The 18674-nt window shown below is 38.3% G+C and overlaps 1 protein-coding gene across 1 annotated transcript in view; it reads right to left on the bottom strand.

Moving 5' to 3' along the window:
- STPG2 (sperm tail PG-rich repeat containing 2) overlaps window positions 1-18674 on the bottom strand; it is a 339045-nt gene that overhangs the window by 286760 nt on the left and 33611 nt on the right. Inside the window, exons 4-5 of the mRNA XM_068974937.1 lie at window positions 15270-15382; window positions 10068-10179 (exon numbers count right to left, since the gene is read on the bottom strand). Coding sequence (XP_068831038.1) covers window positions 10068-10179; window positions 15270-15382 — 225 coding nt within the window. The remainder of the gene's footprint in view (window positions 1-10067; window positions 10180-15269; window positions 15383-18674) is intronic.

Below are 18674 nucleotides of genomic sequence, written 5' to 3'. Positions count from 1 at the left end.
CTCTAAGGAAGATATACAAGTGACCAGTAAGTGTATGAAAAGATACTTAATATCATTAATGTTTCAGTCAGTTCAGTCCTTCAGTCGTGTACAGCTCTTTGCAACCCCATGAATCGCAGCATGCCAGGCCTCCCTGTCCATCACCATTAATGTTTAGGAAATGTAAATCAAACTGTAAAAATATATCACTTCACACCCACTAGGATGGCCATAATCAAAAAGAAAAACTATAGCAAGTGCTGCAATGGTGGAAAGAAATTAGAACCTTCATATTTTAGTGGTCACAATATAAAATAGTGCACCTGTTTGTACCACAAAAAGTTAGAACTACAGTATTACACAGAAATTCTACACCTATCCAAGAGAATTGAAAACATATGTCCATAAAAGTCTCATACACAAATGTTCATGGCTTTATTCTTATGCTTTCACTTAGCATATTGCTATACTTACTACTTTTCTTCTTAGCCAAAAAGTGATTATGACCCAAATGTGTGTCGACTAATGAATGGATAAACAAAATGTGGTATATCCATACAATGTAATATTATTCAGCCATGAAAAGAAATAAAACATTGATACATGCTACCTCCTATGCCAAATGAAAGAAGTCAATAAAGGACAAATGTGTATGATTCCATACATATGAAATGTTCAGAGAAACAAATCTACAGAGCCAGAAAATAAATTATTGATTGCCTAGAGCTAAGAGGATTGGAGGGGGATGGAAATGACCACTTATTGGGGTGAATTAAAATATTCTAGAATTGATTGTGGTGACAGTTGTACAACTCTGAAAACATACTAAACCATGAAATTATATACTTTCAATAATTATATTACACTTGAATTATATCTGAATAAAGCTATTTTTTCCAACAAAGCAAACCTCTAAATTAAAAAGAAGTCAGTTTTGAGGTTGGAGAGGTAGTGGAGTACAAAGATCTTGAGCTTACCTCCTCTCATGAGAACACCAAAATCACATCTTCAGAACAACCATCAAAGAAAAAGCTTCGAAAGATCTTCCACAACTAATGTTAGAAAGAAGGAACCACGAGACAAGGTGGACTCCAGGGAAAAAGCAGTAATTTTGTAAGTGCCTGAGCCAGAGCTTCCTGCTAGTCCTGGAGAGCCTCCCATGGAGCTAGGAGGTGGCTATGGCTCACATGGAGAACAAAAACACTGGTGGTAGCCGTACTTCGGAACATTCTACTGTAGTAACAATGTTGTTGGTGGCTGCCATCTTAGCTCATTTGTGCCAAGACTTGGCCACACCCAGTAGCCTGTAGGTGGTATAGGGACATTTCAGGCCAAATAACTAATTGAGCAGGAACACAACTTCACTTATCACCAGACAGGCTGTCTAAAGACTTCTCGAGCCCGTAATCACCTCTAAACAGGCCTCCAGACACTACCCTGCCCACCAGAGGGTTAAGACCAGCTTAATCCACCAGTGAGCAGGCACTGGCCCTTCCTGTGGGAAGCCTGCAGTAGCCTCTAGACAAGCCTCATGCAAACACCATATACAAAATAACTATGATCTCACAGCTTGCAGATCCACCCCACTACAGCAGGCCAGATCTTACCCTGGGACCAGGTGGGCCCTGGCCCTACCCACTAGCAGGCCAATACAAGCTTCAAGACACTCCAGATCCCACACCAAACTGTGTGAAGAACCCCCCACAAACACACAAATAGTCTGAAACAAGCTCTGAGATCCCTGGGCCCTACCGCCAGACTCCAGGAACACTTCTGCCTGCCAAGAGTCTGGCACTAACCCCAGGAACAGGCATCACCCACCAGTGGGCAGGCAACAGTCCCAAAGTCTTCAGGACCCTACACTGCCCACCACTGAGGCAGTACTAGCCCCAGGGTCCCCTAGGGTCCTGAATCTAACCACCTGGTGACCAGACTCCACTAAACAACAGCCAGTAGCTCCCACACAAGGTGGGGCGTGGCAACCCACTGGACGAGGAGCCAGCAAAGCCTACCCAAACACTTACAAATAAGGACACAACAGCCCTCATATGAGGAACCCCTCCAGCATATAGCTTGGGTGATAAGAGGAGAGTGCGCTGCTAAGACACATAGGATATCCCCTACGGAAGGTCACTTCTACAAGGTTGAGAAACATAACTAATGTACATAAAAATACATAAAATAAAATTGAAAAACGAATACATAAAAACAAAATTGCAACCTGGACAAAATGAGCCAGTGATGAATATGTTCCAGACAAAGGAATAAGATAAAATTCCGGAAGAACTAAGTAAAGTGGAAACAGGCAATCTACCAAGAAAGACTCCAGAGTAATGATTCTAGAGATGACCAAAGAATTTGAGAAAATAGGTACACAGTGTTCAACAAAGAGTTGGAAAATATAAGAACAATCAAACAGAGATGAAGAACACAATAACTGAAATGAAAAATACACCAAAAGGAATTAAGAGGAGACTAAATGATACAGAGAAATGGATCAGACAGAATAATAGAAATCACTGCCACCGAAAAGGAGAAAGAACAAAAGAATGAAAAGAAATGAGGGCAGCTTAAAAGACCTCAGGACAATATCAAACACATTAATATTTGAATTATAGGGGTCCTAGAAGAATGAGAGAGAGAGAAAGGGCCTGAGAAACTACTGAAGACATAATAACTGAAAACTTCCCTAACCTGGGAAAGAAAACATACATCAAAGTCCGAGAAGCACCAAGAGTCTCACACAGGATTAACTCAAAGAGGAACAGGCCAACGTAGATTGCAATTAAAATGGCAAAAATTAAGGATAAAGAGAAAATATTTAAAGCAATAATGTCAGCCACAAAGCAAGCCTTGGTAAATTTAAGAAAACTGAAATCATATCAGGCATCTTTTGTGACCACAACACCATGAGATTAGAAATCAACTATAAGAAAAAAACTGTGAAGAGCACAAACAGTGTGTTATGAGTCACCAATGGATCACTGAAGAGATTAAAGAGGAAATTTTTTAAAATACCTAGGAGAAGGAAACGGCAACCCACTCCAGTGTTCTTGCCTGGAGAATCCCAGGGACGGGGGAGCCTAGTGAGCTGCCGTCTATGGGTCGCACAGAGTCGGGCACGACTGAAGTGACTTAGCAGCAGCAGCAGCAGCAGAGACAAATGAAAATGAAGATAATGACAATCCAAAACCAACGGGATGCAGCCAAAGCAGGTCTAACAGGGAAGCTTACAGTGATACCAGCTAACTTAGAAAACAAGAAAAATCTCAAATAAACAATACCAAAAGAAACAAGAACAAAACACAAAGTTAGTAGAAGCCAGCTGATGGAACTGCCTCCATTTCATGTTACTATGCCTCCCTTGGAGAAGGACCTGCCACAGCCTCCGCTACTCACCCCGCAGGGCTGGATCCAGCACCCACCACGTGCAGCCAAGACCCTGGCTCTGTGCAGGCTCTCAGACACGGCCACCACTGCAGCAGGGATGTGCCTATACCAGACCAGCTCCAAGAGAACTCCCACTCCCTTTCCCACGCATGGGGAAAATCACCTTTCTGATGTGATTTTCTTCTTCTTTTGTCTTAATAATTGAACTTTTACTTTAGATAAAGTATTCTGTATGTCTTTCATAACTTAGCTCTGGACTGAGAGATGGGGTCATGCAGGCAAAATGCCTTCTACAATTTTCTACGTGACCATCCTTAGTTTTGAAGCTCCTTGAGGCCTCCGTAGCTTCTTCATTGTACTGCAGAGCTTTCCCAGAGCTATTTTCATCAGGATATAGTTGTTTATTGAGTGTTACTATTTTACGGGGAAAGAAGAATGTTGGGACTCCGAGTTCACCATCTTGCTGATGTCACTGCCAGAAAATATTTTATGTTTAAAAAACTTGTTTCCTGACTTCCAGTCTCCAGTCCCACATGTAAAAGAAACTTTAATGTTGACACTCTTCCCAGACAACAAGTAAAAACCTGAACAGCATGAAAAATCAAACTCTTCTTGAATCCATGAGAGCGCAGAGAACACAGGGCAAAACGGCTGCCCCCTAGACTGGAGAGACAGACAAGCCAATACAAGAACTCACAGCTTACAAGAGCAGAAACTTACACATAGAAACCAGTGTGGGAACCACTGCCGAGGCAGGAAAATCTGAACTATATTTGATGTATTGCTGGAGGCTCCACCCAGACAAGTCTGAAAGTTAAAAACTCCAGGGTCTCAGTCATAGAGGAGGACCTCACAATTTTCATCTACTCCAGGAGCTCAACTTAGATTCTCACAGTAAATACTGGAGCAAAATCCCCTTAAGTTTCTGGCAGAGACAGAGGGAAAGGAATCATTTTGAAATATACCAGAACACTCTGTTTATCTTTACAAAGCCTGCTCTCAGGAGAATATCATTAGCCACAGTCTAAACTGCTGCATTATTATTCACATCTAGGAAACTTGGTGTAAGAAAAAAACCCCAGTCTTGCCTTCCACACAAAATAAAGAAAATACCCAACTCCAGGCCCCACTAGCCACTCTATTCCAGCTAAGGAGAGAGAAAAACACTGAGAAACATTTGTGAAGTTCACAGTCCAGAGACATGGGCTCACTAAAAGATTAAGAGCTAGTCATAGGATTGTGGAACACTCCTCCTTCCCCAGACCATATTACAAAAGGCATATTTTCATCAGTTTCTTTACCTGATAAATCATGTCAAGTGCTAGAGATTTAATGCTTTTGTCCCTGAAAGATACACATTTAAACCTATTCCCCCAATGTGACGGTACTTGAAGGCAGTGCCTCTGGGAAGTGATTCACTCATGAGGGTAGAGCTCTCATGAATGAAATTTGTGCCTTTACTTAAAAAAAAAAAAAAAATCCCAGACAGTTCCCTTGCTCCTGCCACTATGCAAAAACACAACAAAAAGATGTCTGTGAGTAGGACACAGACCCTCAATAGGCAATGAATTTGCTGGCACCTTCATCTTAGACTTCTCAGCCTCATGGAACTATAAGAAATACATTTCTGTTGCCTATAAGACACCCAATCTATGACATTCTTTTATAGCAACTCAAGCTGACTAATACATTCAGTTATCAAGAAAAAATTACACCAAATATTAGAAAGCAAAAACTCCTTTAGAAGAGATAGTAAACAACACAACTGGGAACCAGGCACAGCAGAGATGGTGAAATCAATCAGATTGGGAATTTTAAATATGTATGATTAATAAGCTAATTTATCTATTACAGGAAAAAATGACAGAATATATGGACAAGTAAGCAATGGAAGAAGGGAGATAAAATCCTAAAAGAAAAAGGAAAATTTAAAAATAAATGTTAGAGACCAGAAACAAGAACACAAGTGAAAAATGCCTTTGCAGGTTTATCAGGAAACTGGAGAAAACTGAAAAAACAATCTCTAGCCTTGAGGATATATCAATAGAAATCTCCAAAACTAAGTAGCAAAGAGAACAAAAACTGGAAAAAAAATCAAAACAGACTATCCAAACACTGGGAGACACCTCCAAAGGTTTAATATATGTATAATGGTAGTACTGGGCTTTCCAGGTGACTCAGTGGTAAAGAATCCATCTGCCAAACTGAAGAAGTGGGTGCAATTCCTGGGTCAGGAAGATCCCACTGGAGAAGGAAATGGCAACCCACTCAAGTAATCTTGCCTGGAGAATTCCATGGACAGAGGAGCCTGGTGGGCTACAGTCCATGGGATTGCAAAAGAGTCAGACATGTCTTCGTGACTAAACAATAATAACAACTGGTAATACTAGAAGAAGAAGAAAGAAAAAGGAACAGAAGAAATATGTGAAAAAATAATGACCAAGAATTTCCCCCAAATTAATGTTGGACATCAAACCACAGATCTAGAAAGCTCAGAGAACACCAATGTCCCTGAAACGAGGATAACTGTTGAAAAACTATACCTAGGCATATTGTCTTCAAAATACAGAATTAGATAAAGAAAAAATCCTGGAAGAAGCCAGAAAAAAAAAAAAAAACACCTTACATAAAGAGGAACAAAAATTACACCTGATTTCTCCAAAGAAACTTTGCAAGCAAGAAGAGAGTAGGGTGAAATAAAGTGTTGAGAGAAAAAAAAAATCTAGAATTCTGCATGCTATGAAATTGTCCTTTAAAAGTGAAAGAGAAATACTTTCTTAGACAAACAAAAATTGATGAAATTTGTTGCTAGTAGACTTGCCTTACAAGAAATGGTATGTTTCTTAAAAAGAAGGAAAGTAATACAGGTCCAAAATCTGGATCTGCATAAAGAAAGAGAATTGAAGTATGTGCAAGTACAGGTAAAACAAAAATGTTTTATTTTTCTTATTCTTTATGGGTCTAACAGAGCCATTATTATTTTTCTCAAATATTTTGCTCAAAATAATAGCAACAGTATATTCAATTATGTATGTGTGTACACATATATATACACATACATATGCATATGTTTCTATATGCTTAAATATAAGTGAAATGTATGACAACAATGATGCAAGCAATGGAAAGGAAAAACTAGGATTTTTTTTCAATTACAAGGTACTCACACTACCCATGAAGTAGTGCAGTATTATTTAAAAGTAGACCAGAATTAGTTATAAACCTGAACTAACACTTAAAATGTATGGATGTGAGAGCTGGAGCGTGAAGAAAGCTGAGCACCAAAGAACTGATGCTTTTGAACTGTGGTGTTGAAGAAGACTCTTGAGAGTCCCTTGGACTGCAAGGAGATCCAACCAGTCCATTCTGAAGGAGATCAGCCCTGGGTGTTCTTTGGAAAGAATGATGCTAAAGCTGAAACTCCAGTACTTTGGCCACCTCATGTGAAGAATTGACTCATTGGAAAAGACTCTGATGCTGGGAGGGATTGGGGGCAGGAGGAGAAGGGGACAACAGAGGATGAGATGGCTGGATGGCATCACCAATTCGATGGACGTGAGTTTGAGTGAACTCCAGGAGATGGTGATGGACAGGGAGGCCTGGCGTGCTGTGATTCATGGCGTCGCAAAGAGTCGGACACGACTGAGCGACTAAACTGAACTGAACTCTTAAAAAGTAAAAAATGAAGTATAGCTATATTCTAAGAAAGGACAGAAAAGGAATCATACAAAATACTCAAAGCCACAAAAGTCAGGGGGAAAAAATGAACAACAAAAATATCAACAATGTGGGAGCTCCTTATGGCCTAGTGGGTAGGATTCTGGGCTTTCACAACCATGGCCTAGGTTCCTGAGATCTTAGAAGCTGTGCAGCATAGGCAAAAAAAAAAAAAAGAAAGAATAAGGTCAAACAGAAAACAGTAGTGTATACTAATTTAACTATATCAATAATCATTCATGTCAATGATCTAAATGCACTAGTTAAAAGCCAGATTGTCAGAGTGGATCAAAGATACCACTATTCTTGTATAGTAAGCCTTGTCTACAAAAATCCCACTTTAAATATAAAGACATATAAATGTAAAGTAAATGGATAGAGGACAATATACCACATTAATGCTAATCAAAAGAAAGCAAGAGTGAAAGTGTTAGTTGTTCAGTTGTGTCCATCTCTTTGCAACCCCATGGACCATAGCCCACCAGGCTCCTCTGTCCATGGAATTCTCCATGCAAGAATACTGGTGTGGGTAGCCATTTTCTTCTCTGGGGGATCTTCCCAACCTAGGGATCAAATCCAGATCTACCTGCACTGCAGGCAGATTCGTTACCATCTGAGCCACCAGAGAAAGCTTTTTATTCAGAAAGAGTATACTTCAAAGTAAAGATAATTATCAGAGATAAAGAAGGTCATTACATAATGGTAAAGGGGTCAGTTCTCTAAAAAGACATAATAATCATTAAGGTGTAGGCACCTAACAACAGAGCATCAACTAAATGAGGCAAAAACTGATAGGACTGCAAGGAGAAATAAATGAATTCCCTATCACAGTTGGAGACTTCACCCTCTCTCAGAAGTGGACAGACCAGTGGGCATAAAATCCATAAGGACACGCTTGAACTCAATAACACCATCAGTCAACTAGATGTAATTGACACCTACATGCTACTTCATCCAACAACAGCAGAATACATTCTTCTCAAGCTCATACAGAACATTTACCAAGACAGACCACGTTTTGAGTCACAAACACACTTTCACAAATTTAACAGACTAGAAATCATATGACGTCTGTTCTCAGACCATGCAGAATTAAATTAGAAACCAAAAACGGAAATATCATTGGAAACTCACAAAATACATGGAGATTAAGCATCACAATTCTAAATAACACATGGATCAAAGAAGAAATCTCAAGAGAAATTTTAAAATATTTTGAACTAAATGAAAATGAATACAGAAACAATCAAAAGTTGTGAGATACAGGATAAACAGCTCTTACAGGGAAATTTATACCACTAAAAACACATATGAGCATCTAAGTTACCACCTTAGGAAAAAATTTTAAAAGAGCAAATACAAAATAAAATATTAAATACCCAAGTAAAATATTAAATACCAAAATAATACCCAAAAAAAGAAATTAAGAATTAATTCTAATAAAGAATTAGAGAAAAAAAATCAATGAAATTAAAACTAAGAAATGAACAGAGAAAAGCAACAAAACCAAAAGCTGGTTCTTCGAAAAGATTAATAAAATTTATAAACCTCTCACCTGGCAAATTAAGAAAAATGAGAGAAGACATAAATCACTAATATTATAAATGAAGGGGGAGACATAACTATAGACCCTGTATACATTAGGAGAATAAAGGAATGTTATGAACAACTCTATGCCCATAAATTTGATAACCTAGATGAAACAAACCACTTCCTTAAAAGGTTCAACTGCCAACTTCTCATAAGAAGAAACAGATAATCTGAATAGGTTTAAATCTATTAAAGAAATCAAGACAGCCTTCCAAAACTAAAAGTACCAGACCCAGATGGGTTTACTGGTAAATTCTACCAAACATTTAGGGGAAAAAATTATACCAATTCTCTACAGTCTCTTTCAGAGGACACAAGTAGAAGGAATACTTAACTCATTGTATGAGGTCAGTATTACCTTAATACTAAAACCAGACAAACACATTACAATATAACAGACCAATCTCTCTCATGATTCTAAATTAACACTCTTTTTATCTTGTTTGAAATTTATAATTATTATTCTATGAAAACAACTGCATTATATTTCCCTGTTAATGTATCTTTTTCTAATAACTCTATAAGCAATATTTTTCACTGCTGATTAATATTCAGAGGAAAAACCAAGGAAATCAAATGCAGAGAAAATTCTTATTGAAATACTCATTGATTTCTCAATTGAGAATCATTTATCCTTCCTCTAAATGGATCCATTTTGAAATGTTTATCCTATGACCTTCAAGTTTTTAAGTTTAAATATAAACTTTAAAAAAATTCAAGGTTTCTGTGACTACAAAAAATCCAAGGTTTTTATGACTGCAAGTTCCAAATGATTAAACTGAAGCATAGCTACAAAAAAAAGTTAATGGCATTTAGAGTTTTATATTAATAAATATAAGCTACCTAGAACAATGAAAATAAAAACTAGGTACTATTCAGACTCTGTACCAAGAATATTATTCTTAGTTCTCTATTTCATATTTTAAAGAGAGAAAAAGTCAAAAACTGAAGATCCCCAATAACCTCAAAGGAAGATAAGTTATCTTGAAGTTAAATACTGAGAAAAATCAAAGGTATTTAGAACATTTATCCTTACGAGCAAAGGTTTGAAGGCAGATTCAAGAGAAGTCATAGGAAAACGGAGAATTAAGAAGATAGCAAGCAGGTAAATTTAAGTCCATTTAGGAAGGAAATTGTAAGAAACAGAGTAGTCTACTACTGGAACAAGAAACCTCAAGGGTATGGAGTTTTTTAATCACAAGAGGTGCTCAAGCGGAAATAGTGATCTCTTGAAGGAAATTTTAAATATAGTTCCTTAGTTCCTTCCACAAAATTCACTGAATGACAACTACCTACCAGGCACAGTACATCTAAGAGTACTCTAACTTTGTTTTAAGATTCAATTATCTTAAAATCTAGAAAGCGGATGAAATGGCTAATTTTTAATTTACCTCTTTTTCTTCCTTCAATATTTTTACTTCATTAAGTCGTCGGAGATTTGAGCGACTATTTTTCTGTTGATCTTTCTTGATGTTTACATTTTCATAATGAGGTGGCTTTTTCCTTTAAAAATCAAGAAAAAAAAACTTATTCTCAATTTCAAATATATAAATGTCTATATAAGCTAAGAGAATATTTTTACACCAATATTTCCTGCTTAAAAAGTATTCAGTAAGATCATGTTCTTGATGATAAACACATCTGGGTGTTGTTAGGCCAATATATCCTCAGTAGGTGCTAAGCCACTTGAGTCATGTCCAACTCCTTGCAGCCCTGTGGACTGTAGCCTGCCAGGCTCCTCTGTCCCTGGGATTCTCCAGGCAAGAATACTGGAGTGGGTTGCCATGCCCTCCTCCAGGGGATCTTCCTGACCCAGGGATTGAACCTGTGCCTCCTGGGTCTCCTGCATTGCAGGCAGATTCTCTACCTGCTGAGCCATTGGGGAAGTCCCAAGGGAAAAACAATTAATGCTACTTATATCACATGACAATCAGGAAAAAAGGCATAAAGAAAGATCTTTGAAAATGAAAAGGAAGCTTATTTTCCCTGAAATTTACACAACCTCAAGTTCCCTGGTGGCTCAGATGGTAAAGCATCTGCCTGCAATGTGGGAGACCTGGCTTCAATTCCTGGGTTGGGAAGATCCCCTGGAGAAGGAAATGGCAATCCACTCCAGCACTCTTGCCTGGAAAATCCCATGGATGGAGGAGCCTGATAGGCTACAGTCCATGGGGTCGCAAAGAGTCGGACACAACTGAGCAACTTTACTTTACTTACTTACAAGTGAGAATAATAAACCAAGTAAGCAACAGCTCTGAAGTAAGACAGCCTGATGTGAATCCTAAGATTGCTACCTACTAGCTACGTGACCTTGCACAAATCACCTAACTTCTCTAAACTTCAGATTTGACTCTTCTTCTATAATTAGAAATATTAATAACCAATTCTCAAAGTCATAATGATTACAGCAGATAATTATATGTGAAGTGTTTGGTGGCATACAGTTTTTCTAATTCTTAAACAGAATTCTGGGGAAACAGTTTCACATTAAACATTTCCAATGAGCTATATTGAACATAAGCAGATTATAAAACAGATAATAGAAAAACAAATGCTTAGGTTACATAATTGTCATTACTTTTTTGTTTACACATTACTATGAGTTAAACAATGCATAGAACATCTCAGTTCACTATTAAATGCTGACTTTGTTGATTTTTTTTTACACAAAATTCAACAAACATTTTCAAAATAGTTTTATGGATAAAAATATTTATACTAGGGATATCAAAAGAGTCACATATCATTTAGGTCTGTTTCCCAAATTAAAAAAAAAAAAACCTATAGGCCTATCTTTCCATTTAGAATAGTCAAATATTTTCATTTTTTAAACTTTTTATTTTGTATTGGAGTATGGCTGATTAACGTGATAGTTTCCTCTTCTTGTTGTTCAGTTACCCAGTCGTATCCGACTCCGTGTGACCCCATAGACTGCAGCATGCCAGGCCTCTCTGTCCCTCACCATCTCCCAAAGTTGCCCAAATTCATGTCCACTGCATTGGTGATGCCATCCAGCCATCTCATCCTCTGACACCCTCTTCTCTTTCTGCCCTCAATCTTTCCCAGCATCAGGGACTTTTCCAATGAGTCGACTATTGGCATCAGATGACCAAAATCCTGGAGTTTCAACTTCAGCATCAGTCCTTCCAGTGGGCATTCAAGGTTGATTTCCATTAAGATTGACTTGCTTTATCTCCTTGCTGGCCAAGGGACTCTCAGGAGTCTTGTCCAGCACCACAGTTCAAAGGCATCAGTTCTTAGGCACCCCGCCTTCTTTACAGTCCAGCTCTCAGTGTATGGAACCAATGGGAAGATGATAGCTTCGACTTTACAGACCTTTGTCGGCAGAGTAATGCCTCTGCTTTTCAACACGGTGTCTAGGTTTGTCATAGCTTTCCTGCCAAGAAGCAAACGTCTTCTGATTTCATGGCTGTAGTCACTATCCGCAGTGATTTTTGGAGCCCAAGAGGAGGAAATCTGTCAAGATTTCCACCTTTCCTCCCTCTATTTGCCATGCAGTAATGGGGCCGGATACCATGATCTTAGTTTTTTTAATATTTATTTTTAAGCCAGGTCTTTCACTCTCCTCCTTCATACTCATCAAAAGGCGCTTTAGTTCTTCTTTGGTTTCTGACATTAGAGTGGTATAATCCGCATATCTGAGGTTGTTGATGTTTCTCCCACCTATTTTGATTCCAGTTTGTAACTCATCCAGCCAGCATTTCTCAAGGATGTCCTCAGCATATAAATTAAACAAGCAAGGTGACAGCAGACAGCCCTGCCATACTCCTTTCTCAATCTTGAACCACTCAGCTGTAAAATACAGGGTTCTAACTGTTGCTTTTTGACCCGCTTATAGGTTTCTCAGGAAACAGGTAAGATAGTCTGGTATTCCAATATCTTTAAGATCTTTCCACAGTTTATTATGATCCACATAGTTAAAGGTTTTGGCAGAGTCAATGAAACAGAGGCAGCTGTTTTTCTGGAACTCCCTAGTTTTCCCTATGATACAGCAAATGTTGGCAATTTGATCTCTGGTTCCTCTACCTTTTCTAAACCCAGCTTCATCATCTGGAAGTTCTTGGTTCGCATAATGCTGAAGCCGAGCATTCAAGATTTTAAGCTTAACCTTACTAGCACAGGAGATGAATGCCACTGTCCGATGGTTAGCACAATATTTAGTACTAGCCTTCTTGGGAATTGGGATGAGGATTGAGAAATATAATTACACTATACTTCTAGTGTAACTACACATATCTATGCTCCCCCAAACTCTCCTCCCATCCAGCAAGTATTTCCATTTTTATACCATATCAAATCTCCCAGAGTAATTATGACTCAATCAATAAACAAGAAGTAATAAAGAAAAAATGGTATAAAATATTGACTACCAGAAGGAGCTAAAACAAGTCCAAATAAAAGATACAGTGAAGGCAGCAAACCAAAGAGTAGACAAATTATGGAAATGATGAACCATCTGAAGCAGTTAGGAGTGCAATATATATGGATACAATCCTACTGCTGCTGCTGCTGCTGCTAAATCGCTTCAGTCGTGTCCGACTCTGTGTGACCCCATAGACAGCAGCCCACCAGGCTCCCCCGTCCCTGGGATTCTCCAGGCAAGAACACTGGAGTGGGTTGCCATTTCCTTCTCCAATGCACGAAAGTGAAAAGTGAAAGTGAAGTCGCTCAGTCGTGTCCAACCCTCAGCGACCCCATGGACTGCAGCCTACCAGGCTCCTCCATCCATGGGAGTTTCCAGGCAAGAGTACTACTAGCAAAGTGAAAATGCAAACAGAAGAAAAGGAAGAAACAAGACAAGTAACAAAGATAAAAAAGAAAGTAACATTTAAAAACTAGGATGAGAATGGGAGCAGGACAGGGCTAGAGAAGTAAAAGTGACTGTTATAAAGAAAATAGCAAGCAAAATTAGAGCAACAGAATTAGAATACTGGTCATGCCTGAGGTACTCAGTTAGATGTGTAATGAAATGGAAAAAAATCATCACAGAACTACATACCCTAAAAAAGGGTTAATTTTGCCTAATGTTGACAAAACCTTAATAAAACTGATAGGCAGGCAGACATATAGGGAACCAACCAGCCAAACTGAACGAAGAAAGAGTAAAGTACTAACAAAAGTATTATGTCAAGGAAATGAGCACCATTAAGAGCATTTGACAGACTTTGCTTTATTTGGAATGGCAAAGATTAAATTTAGATCCCATTACTATATATCAGAGAAGGCAATGGCAACTCACTCCAGTACTCTTGCCTGGAAAATCCCAGGGATGGAGGAGCCTTGTAGGTTGCGTCCATGGGGTTGCTAAGAGTCGGGCACGACTGAGCGAATTCACTTTCACTTTTCACTTTCATGCAATGGAGAAGGAAATGGCAACCCACTCCAGTATTCTTGCCTGGAGAATCCCAAGGACAGAAGAGCCTTAGCAGGCTGCTATCTATGGGGTTGCACAGAGTCGGACACGACTGAAGCAACTTAGCAGCAACAATCTGTGTATACATGTTAAGTTTATACATGTTAAGTTTCTAGTATAACTACTAAAAAATAAAAATACATGGTATATCTCCCATACTAGGAAAGTGAACAAAGAAAAGGACAATAGAACAGGGTATAAATTACCCAAAACAAGGACCATGTTTTATTCTTTTTATTCTCAGCTACTAAGTTCATTACTAGGTTATAGCAAGAATTCAAACGTTTGTTCAATGAATGAACAGCAGCAGGGGAGTTTAAGCAAGAGTCTAAGCTATGTCCACTGCTGGTATACATGTGTATCTGAATGTGTCCAGCAAATTCACTGGAGGTAATCATTGCGGGACTTCCTGTGAGAAAATTCATTGTATGAGAGAGAAAGCATCAGGCACATAAGCTGGAACCTATTTAAAAAAAAAAAAAAACTAAATCATGGAAAGCAGTTATAGCTTCTGAGAACATTGTATTTGTTAGTCAATTTTGGCCTCCATGGACTCATATCTAAGACCGTACTCACATCTAAGATAAGAGTAGGAAAAAAATAAAGACAGTTATTTTACAAGAAATGTATTTCCTAGTTAGACTTTGTAAATATTACCTTCAACCTAATGTTACGGCTCTGACTCCAAGTGAGAATGCCTTCTCAATCTATCATTAGTCAGAAGAATGGACACCAGAGCCAGGAACAAGATAAAGAATCCTGGGGTCACCTACTTTTATATTTTTCCTGAACTTCTGTCTATCTTGTAATTAAAGACAGCATATTTTAGTACTTAGACACATGGGCTATATATCAAGTTCTGCCACTCAACAGCTACATGATATTAAATATGTTATTTCTTCTCTGACTCATTTTTCACTAATAAATAGACATAACAATAGAAACTACACAGAGATGTGTGAAAATTAAATGAGTTAATACAGTAAAACAGGTAGCACAGGGTCTGGAAGACTGAAAAAGCAATGGTTTTCACATGGCTTAGCCTAAAGTATAATATTTCTTTAAGTTTTTTATACTGATTTTTCCTTTCATAACAGCATAACCTAGTCTAAATTATTAGTCAAAAACTACAGTAAAAGTATACTATTTTTTTACTTACTGGGTTATATCGTACTGTCCAGGACCAGGCCCTGAAGTTATAGGTAATGGAAGTCTTCCCAACGAGTTGCCAAAATGTATCCCCTTGTATTTCAAAGTTGCATTGGAAAAATCCTTTTAAACAAAAAGGGAGGGTGAGAGAGAGTTTATAAAAATCATGAAACAAAGTTTAACTTTACTCAAGTCTAAAGCAAGGATAGCCTTAGTCAATGAGCTTCCCCTGGTAAATGCTAGAATCTTCTCTGATATAGGTTATCATGATAACTTAGATAACCTAAGTTATCACTGTATCCTATTAAACTCCTAAGTCAACCAGGATTCCCAGAGAAGGACCTCTAGCTAAGCATGAAAGTGAAAGCTGCTCAGTTGTGTCTGACTCTTTACGACCCCCTGGACTGTAGCCCGCCAGACTCCTCTGTCCACAGAATTCTCCAGGCAAGAATACTGGACTAGGCTGCCATTTCCTTCTCCATCATAACCTCAACCAATATGAACAGCTTTGCTCTAGGCAGTACACTCAACAACCTAAATCCTTAAGGGTAATGAAAATCAGCTCCTTACCATTTAAATCAGCGAGGAAGGGCAGAATTGCATGATTTAGGGAAAGTCTAACAATAATGACTTAATTAAATAGAAATTAAATTAGAATTCAAACATCACCAACAAATACTAGAAAATGTCTAATTACTTGATATTTAAGTCTATAAGATATTCACATAAAATTTTCTTATAGTAACAAATGCACAACAAAAATTAAACTCAGTTCATTTTATAGTTACTATTTGAGATCAGGATCAGTACTTTAACACCAAAGAAGTCATTTGTGACATGAGAAATCAGCAATCATCTTCCTTCACATCCACTATAATAAATACCAAAATTAAGCATGACTCACTGAAGATTTTGTTTCAGAGAAGGTAAAAACACCTGCTTTCACTAGACACTAATAATATAATATGAAACAAGAACAGCAGTGTTTCTTATAGTAATTCTGTTATGTTGAGTAATCATTTTAAAAATTTATAAAATCTTATTTTTTTAACTGATGTAAAGTTAAACTCTAGTCTATTTAACTTTTAATTCAGATTTGTAAAAAATACAGCTTTAAAATAGGAATGGATTATTAAAACACTATATAAATACAATGAATAAAATCCCAGTAACATAAACTTTTAGTTAACTGCATAAAACAGCATGCCAGTTGTTCTAGGTGATCATTGCTATTCTCGAACAGCGGAACCAATCTCTCTCAATTACCATTATAAGCAATATTAATTAAATAAACAGTGATTAAATGTTAAGAAGACAAAATTCTAGTTCAGACTGGTGAATCAAATCAGATTCCCACCAGAACCTCAAAAGAAGAGTGTAAAATAGACTCAAATTATCAGTGCTGGTAAAGAATCCACCTGCAATGCGGGAGACCTGGGTTCAATCCCTGCATTGGGAAGATTCCCCTGGAGAAGGGAATGGCTACCCACTCCAGTATTCTGGCGTGGAGAATTCCATGGACGGTACAGTTGCAAAGAGTTGGACACAACTGAAAGACTTTCACTCTTTTCTTTCTTTTTTCTTCTTCAGAAACTAAGGGAAGGTATCATTCACATTCACATTCCACTTCAAGGAATTTCTGGAAAATATAGCACAGCAGAGACTAGAACCAGAAAAAGACCTTGCTGCATGTGAAAGAAACCTCAGCTGAACCCTATTAATATGCCCAGGAAGATAGATACTAGAGGTAAGGACAGACTCATGGGTAGTGAGTACAGAGTAATTCTCAAAATTACTAATAACCTTAGAGATTTATTTGCACCAGTGCCATTACATGAAGTGAAGAAAGAATGCTAAAACCCATTCCATTCCTGCCACAGATGGTTGGAAATAAACTGGAAGCACTGCCATTAGGCCCTAACAAAGACAGACTTCCTAGTTAGACAGGCATCACTCCAGAAAGGTGCCACAACAAAATTCAAAAATAAGCTGCTATAGCACTTAAGATTTCCTACTATGTGAAAACATCTTTTATTTCCTAGAACTCACCACTAACAACTAGCCCTCAAATACTATAAAATACAAAATCAATAAAACTAAACTTTTCCTTTTGCACCCACCTGACCTTAAACAATTAAACAGAGGTAAACACCATCTGACAGAACTTTGATGTTTGAGTGAAATGAAATGGAACCTTTGTTGATTCATTCATCATAGATGGTAATCTGAGACAGAAATTGAATTACAGTAAGTCTGCTTTCTTGGGGTGGTGGAGAATGTTGGAGCTGAGGGTATAGAAACAGGGAGTTACTAGCTATGTCCATATAAGATTCAGACATATTTTGGAATGTCCAGTGAACTAACAGAACAAATCAACCAGAAGGTAAATGCAAAAAGTAATCCTATGGGAAGCAGCTAACCATGATAACCCACATCCAGTAAGAAAATCTTACGGTCAAAAGAGTGGCAATGCTTACTACTTCGTAGTCTTTTCTGCTGACTGAATTTGCCTTGTACAACACAATCCCCCAATGGATTTATGCCTGTGTTCTGTGGAGTGCAAAATCTAAAAGATCTATTTCATTAAAACACTGGTAAAAAGCAGTGCTACTTTTAGACCCTTCTAGCTATTAGAGTGTAACACAGAGAGAAGAGCATTATCACCTGACTTCACCTCAGCTCACCCTGCAGCTTTCACTGTGGTGGAGTACATGAGCAGAAATGCTCAGCAGAGAACACCATCCGGCAAGAGACTGAAGTGCCTGGGGCAGCAGAAGCTGTCTCAGTGGAAACAGACTTGTTCAGGAGCATGGTTGAGACAGCCCTTCTAGAAGCTTCTGCGAAGGAGAACTTTGAAGAAGGCTTGAGTTCCACCACATCAACAGGAGGAGACAATATGCATTATGACCAACCTAGATAGCATATTGAAAAGCAGAGGCATTACTTTGCCAACAAAGGTCCATCTAGTCAAGGTTATGGTTTTTCCAATGTTCATGTATGGATGTGAGAGTTGGACTGTGAAGAAAGCTGAGAGCTGAAGAATTGATGCTTTTGAACTGTGATGTTGGAGAAGACTCTTGAGAGTCCCTTGGACTGCAAGGAGATCCAATCAGTCCATTCTAAAGGAGATCAGTCCTGGGTGTTCTTTGGAAGGAATGATGCTAAAGCTGAAGCTCCAGTACTTTTGCCACCTCATGCGAAGAGCTGACTCATTGTAAAAGGCTCTGGTGCTGGGAGGGATTGGGGACAGGAGGAAAAGGGGACGACCGAGGATGAGATGGCTGGATGGCATCACCGACTCGATGGACCTGAGTTTGGGTAAACTCTGGGAGTTGGTGGTGGACAGGGAGGCCTGGTGTGCTGCAATTCACGGGGTCGCAAAGAGTCGGACATGACTGAGTGACTGAACTTAACT

Source organism: Capricornis sumatraensis, chromosome 7, assembly GCF_032405125.1.
Source record: "Capricornis sumatraensis isolate serow.1 chromosome 7, serow.2, whole genome shotgun sequence".
Taxonomy (NCBI): domain Eukaryota; kingdom Metazoa; phylum Chordata; class Mammalia; order Artiodactyla; family Bovidae; genus Capricornis; species Capricornis sumatraensis.
Note: the sequence above shows the minus strand (reverse complement) of the source record. Positions and strands in the feature narration are given on the sequence as shown.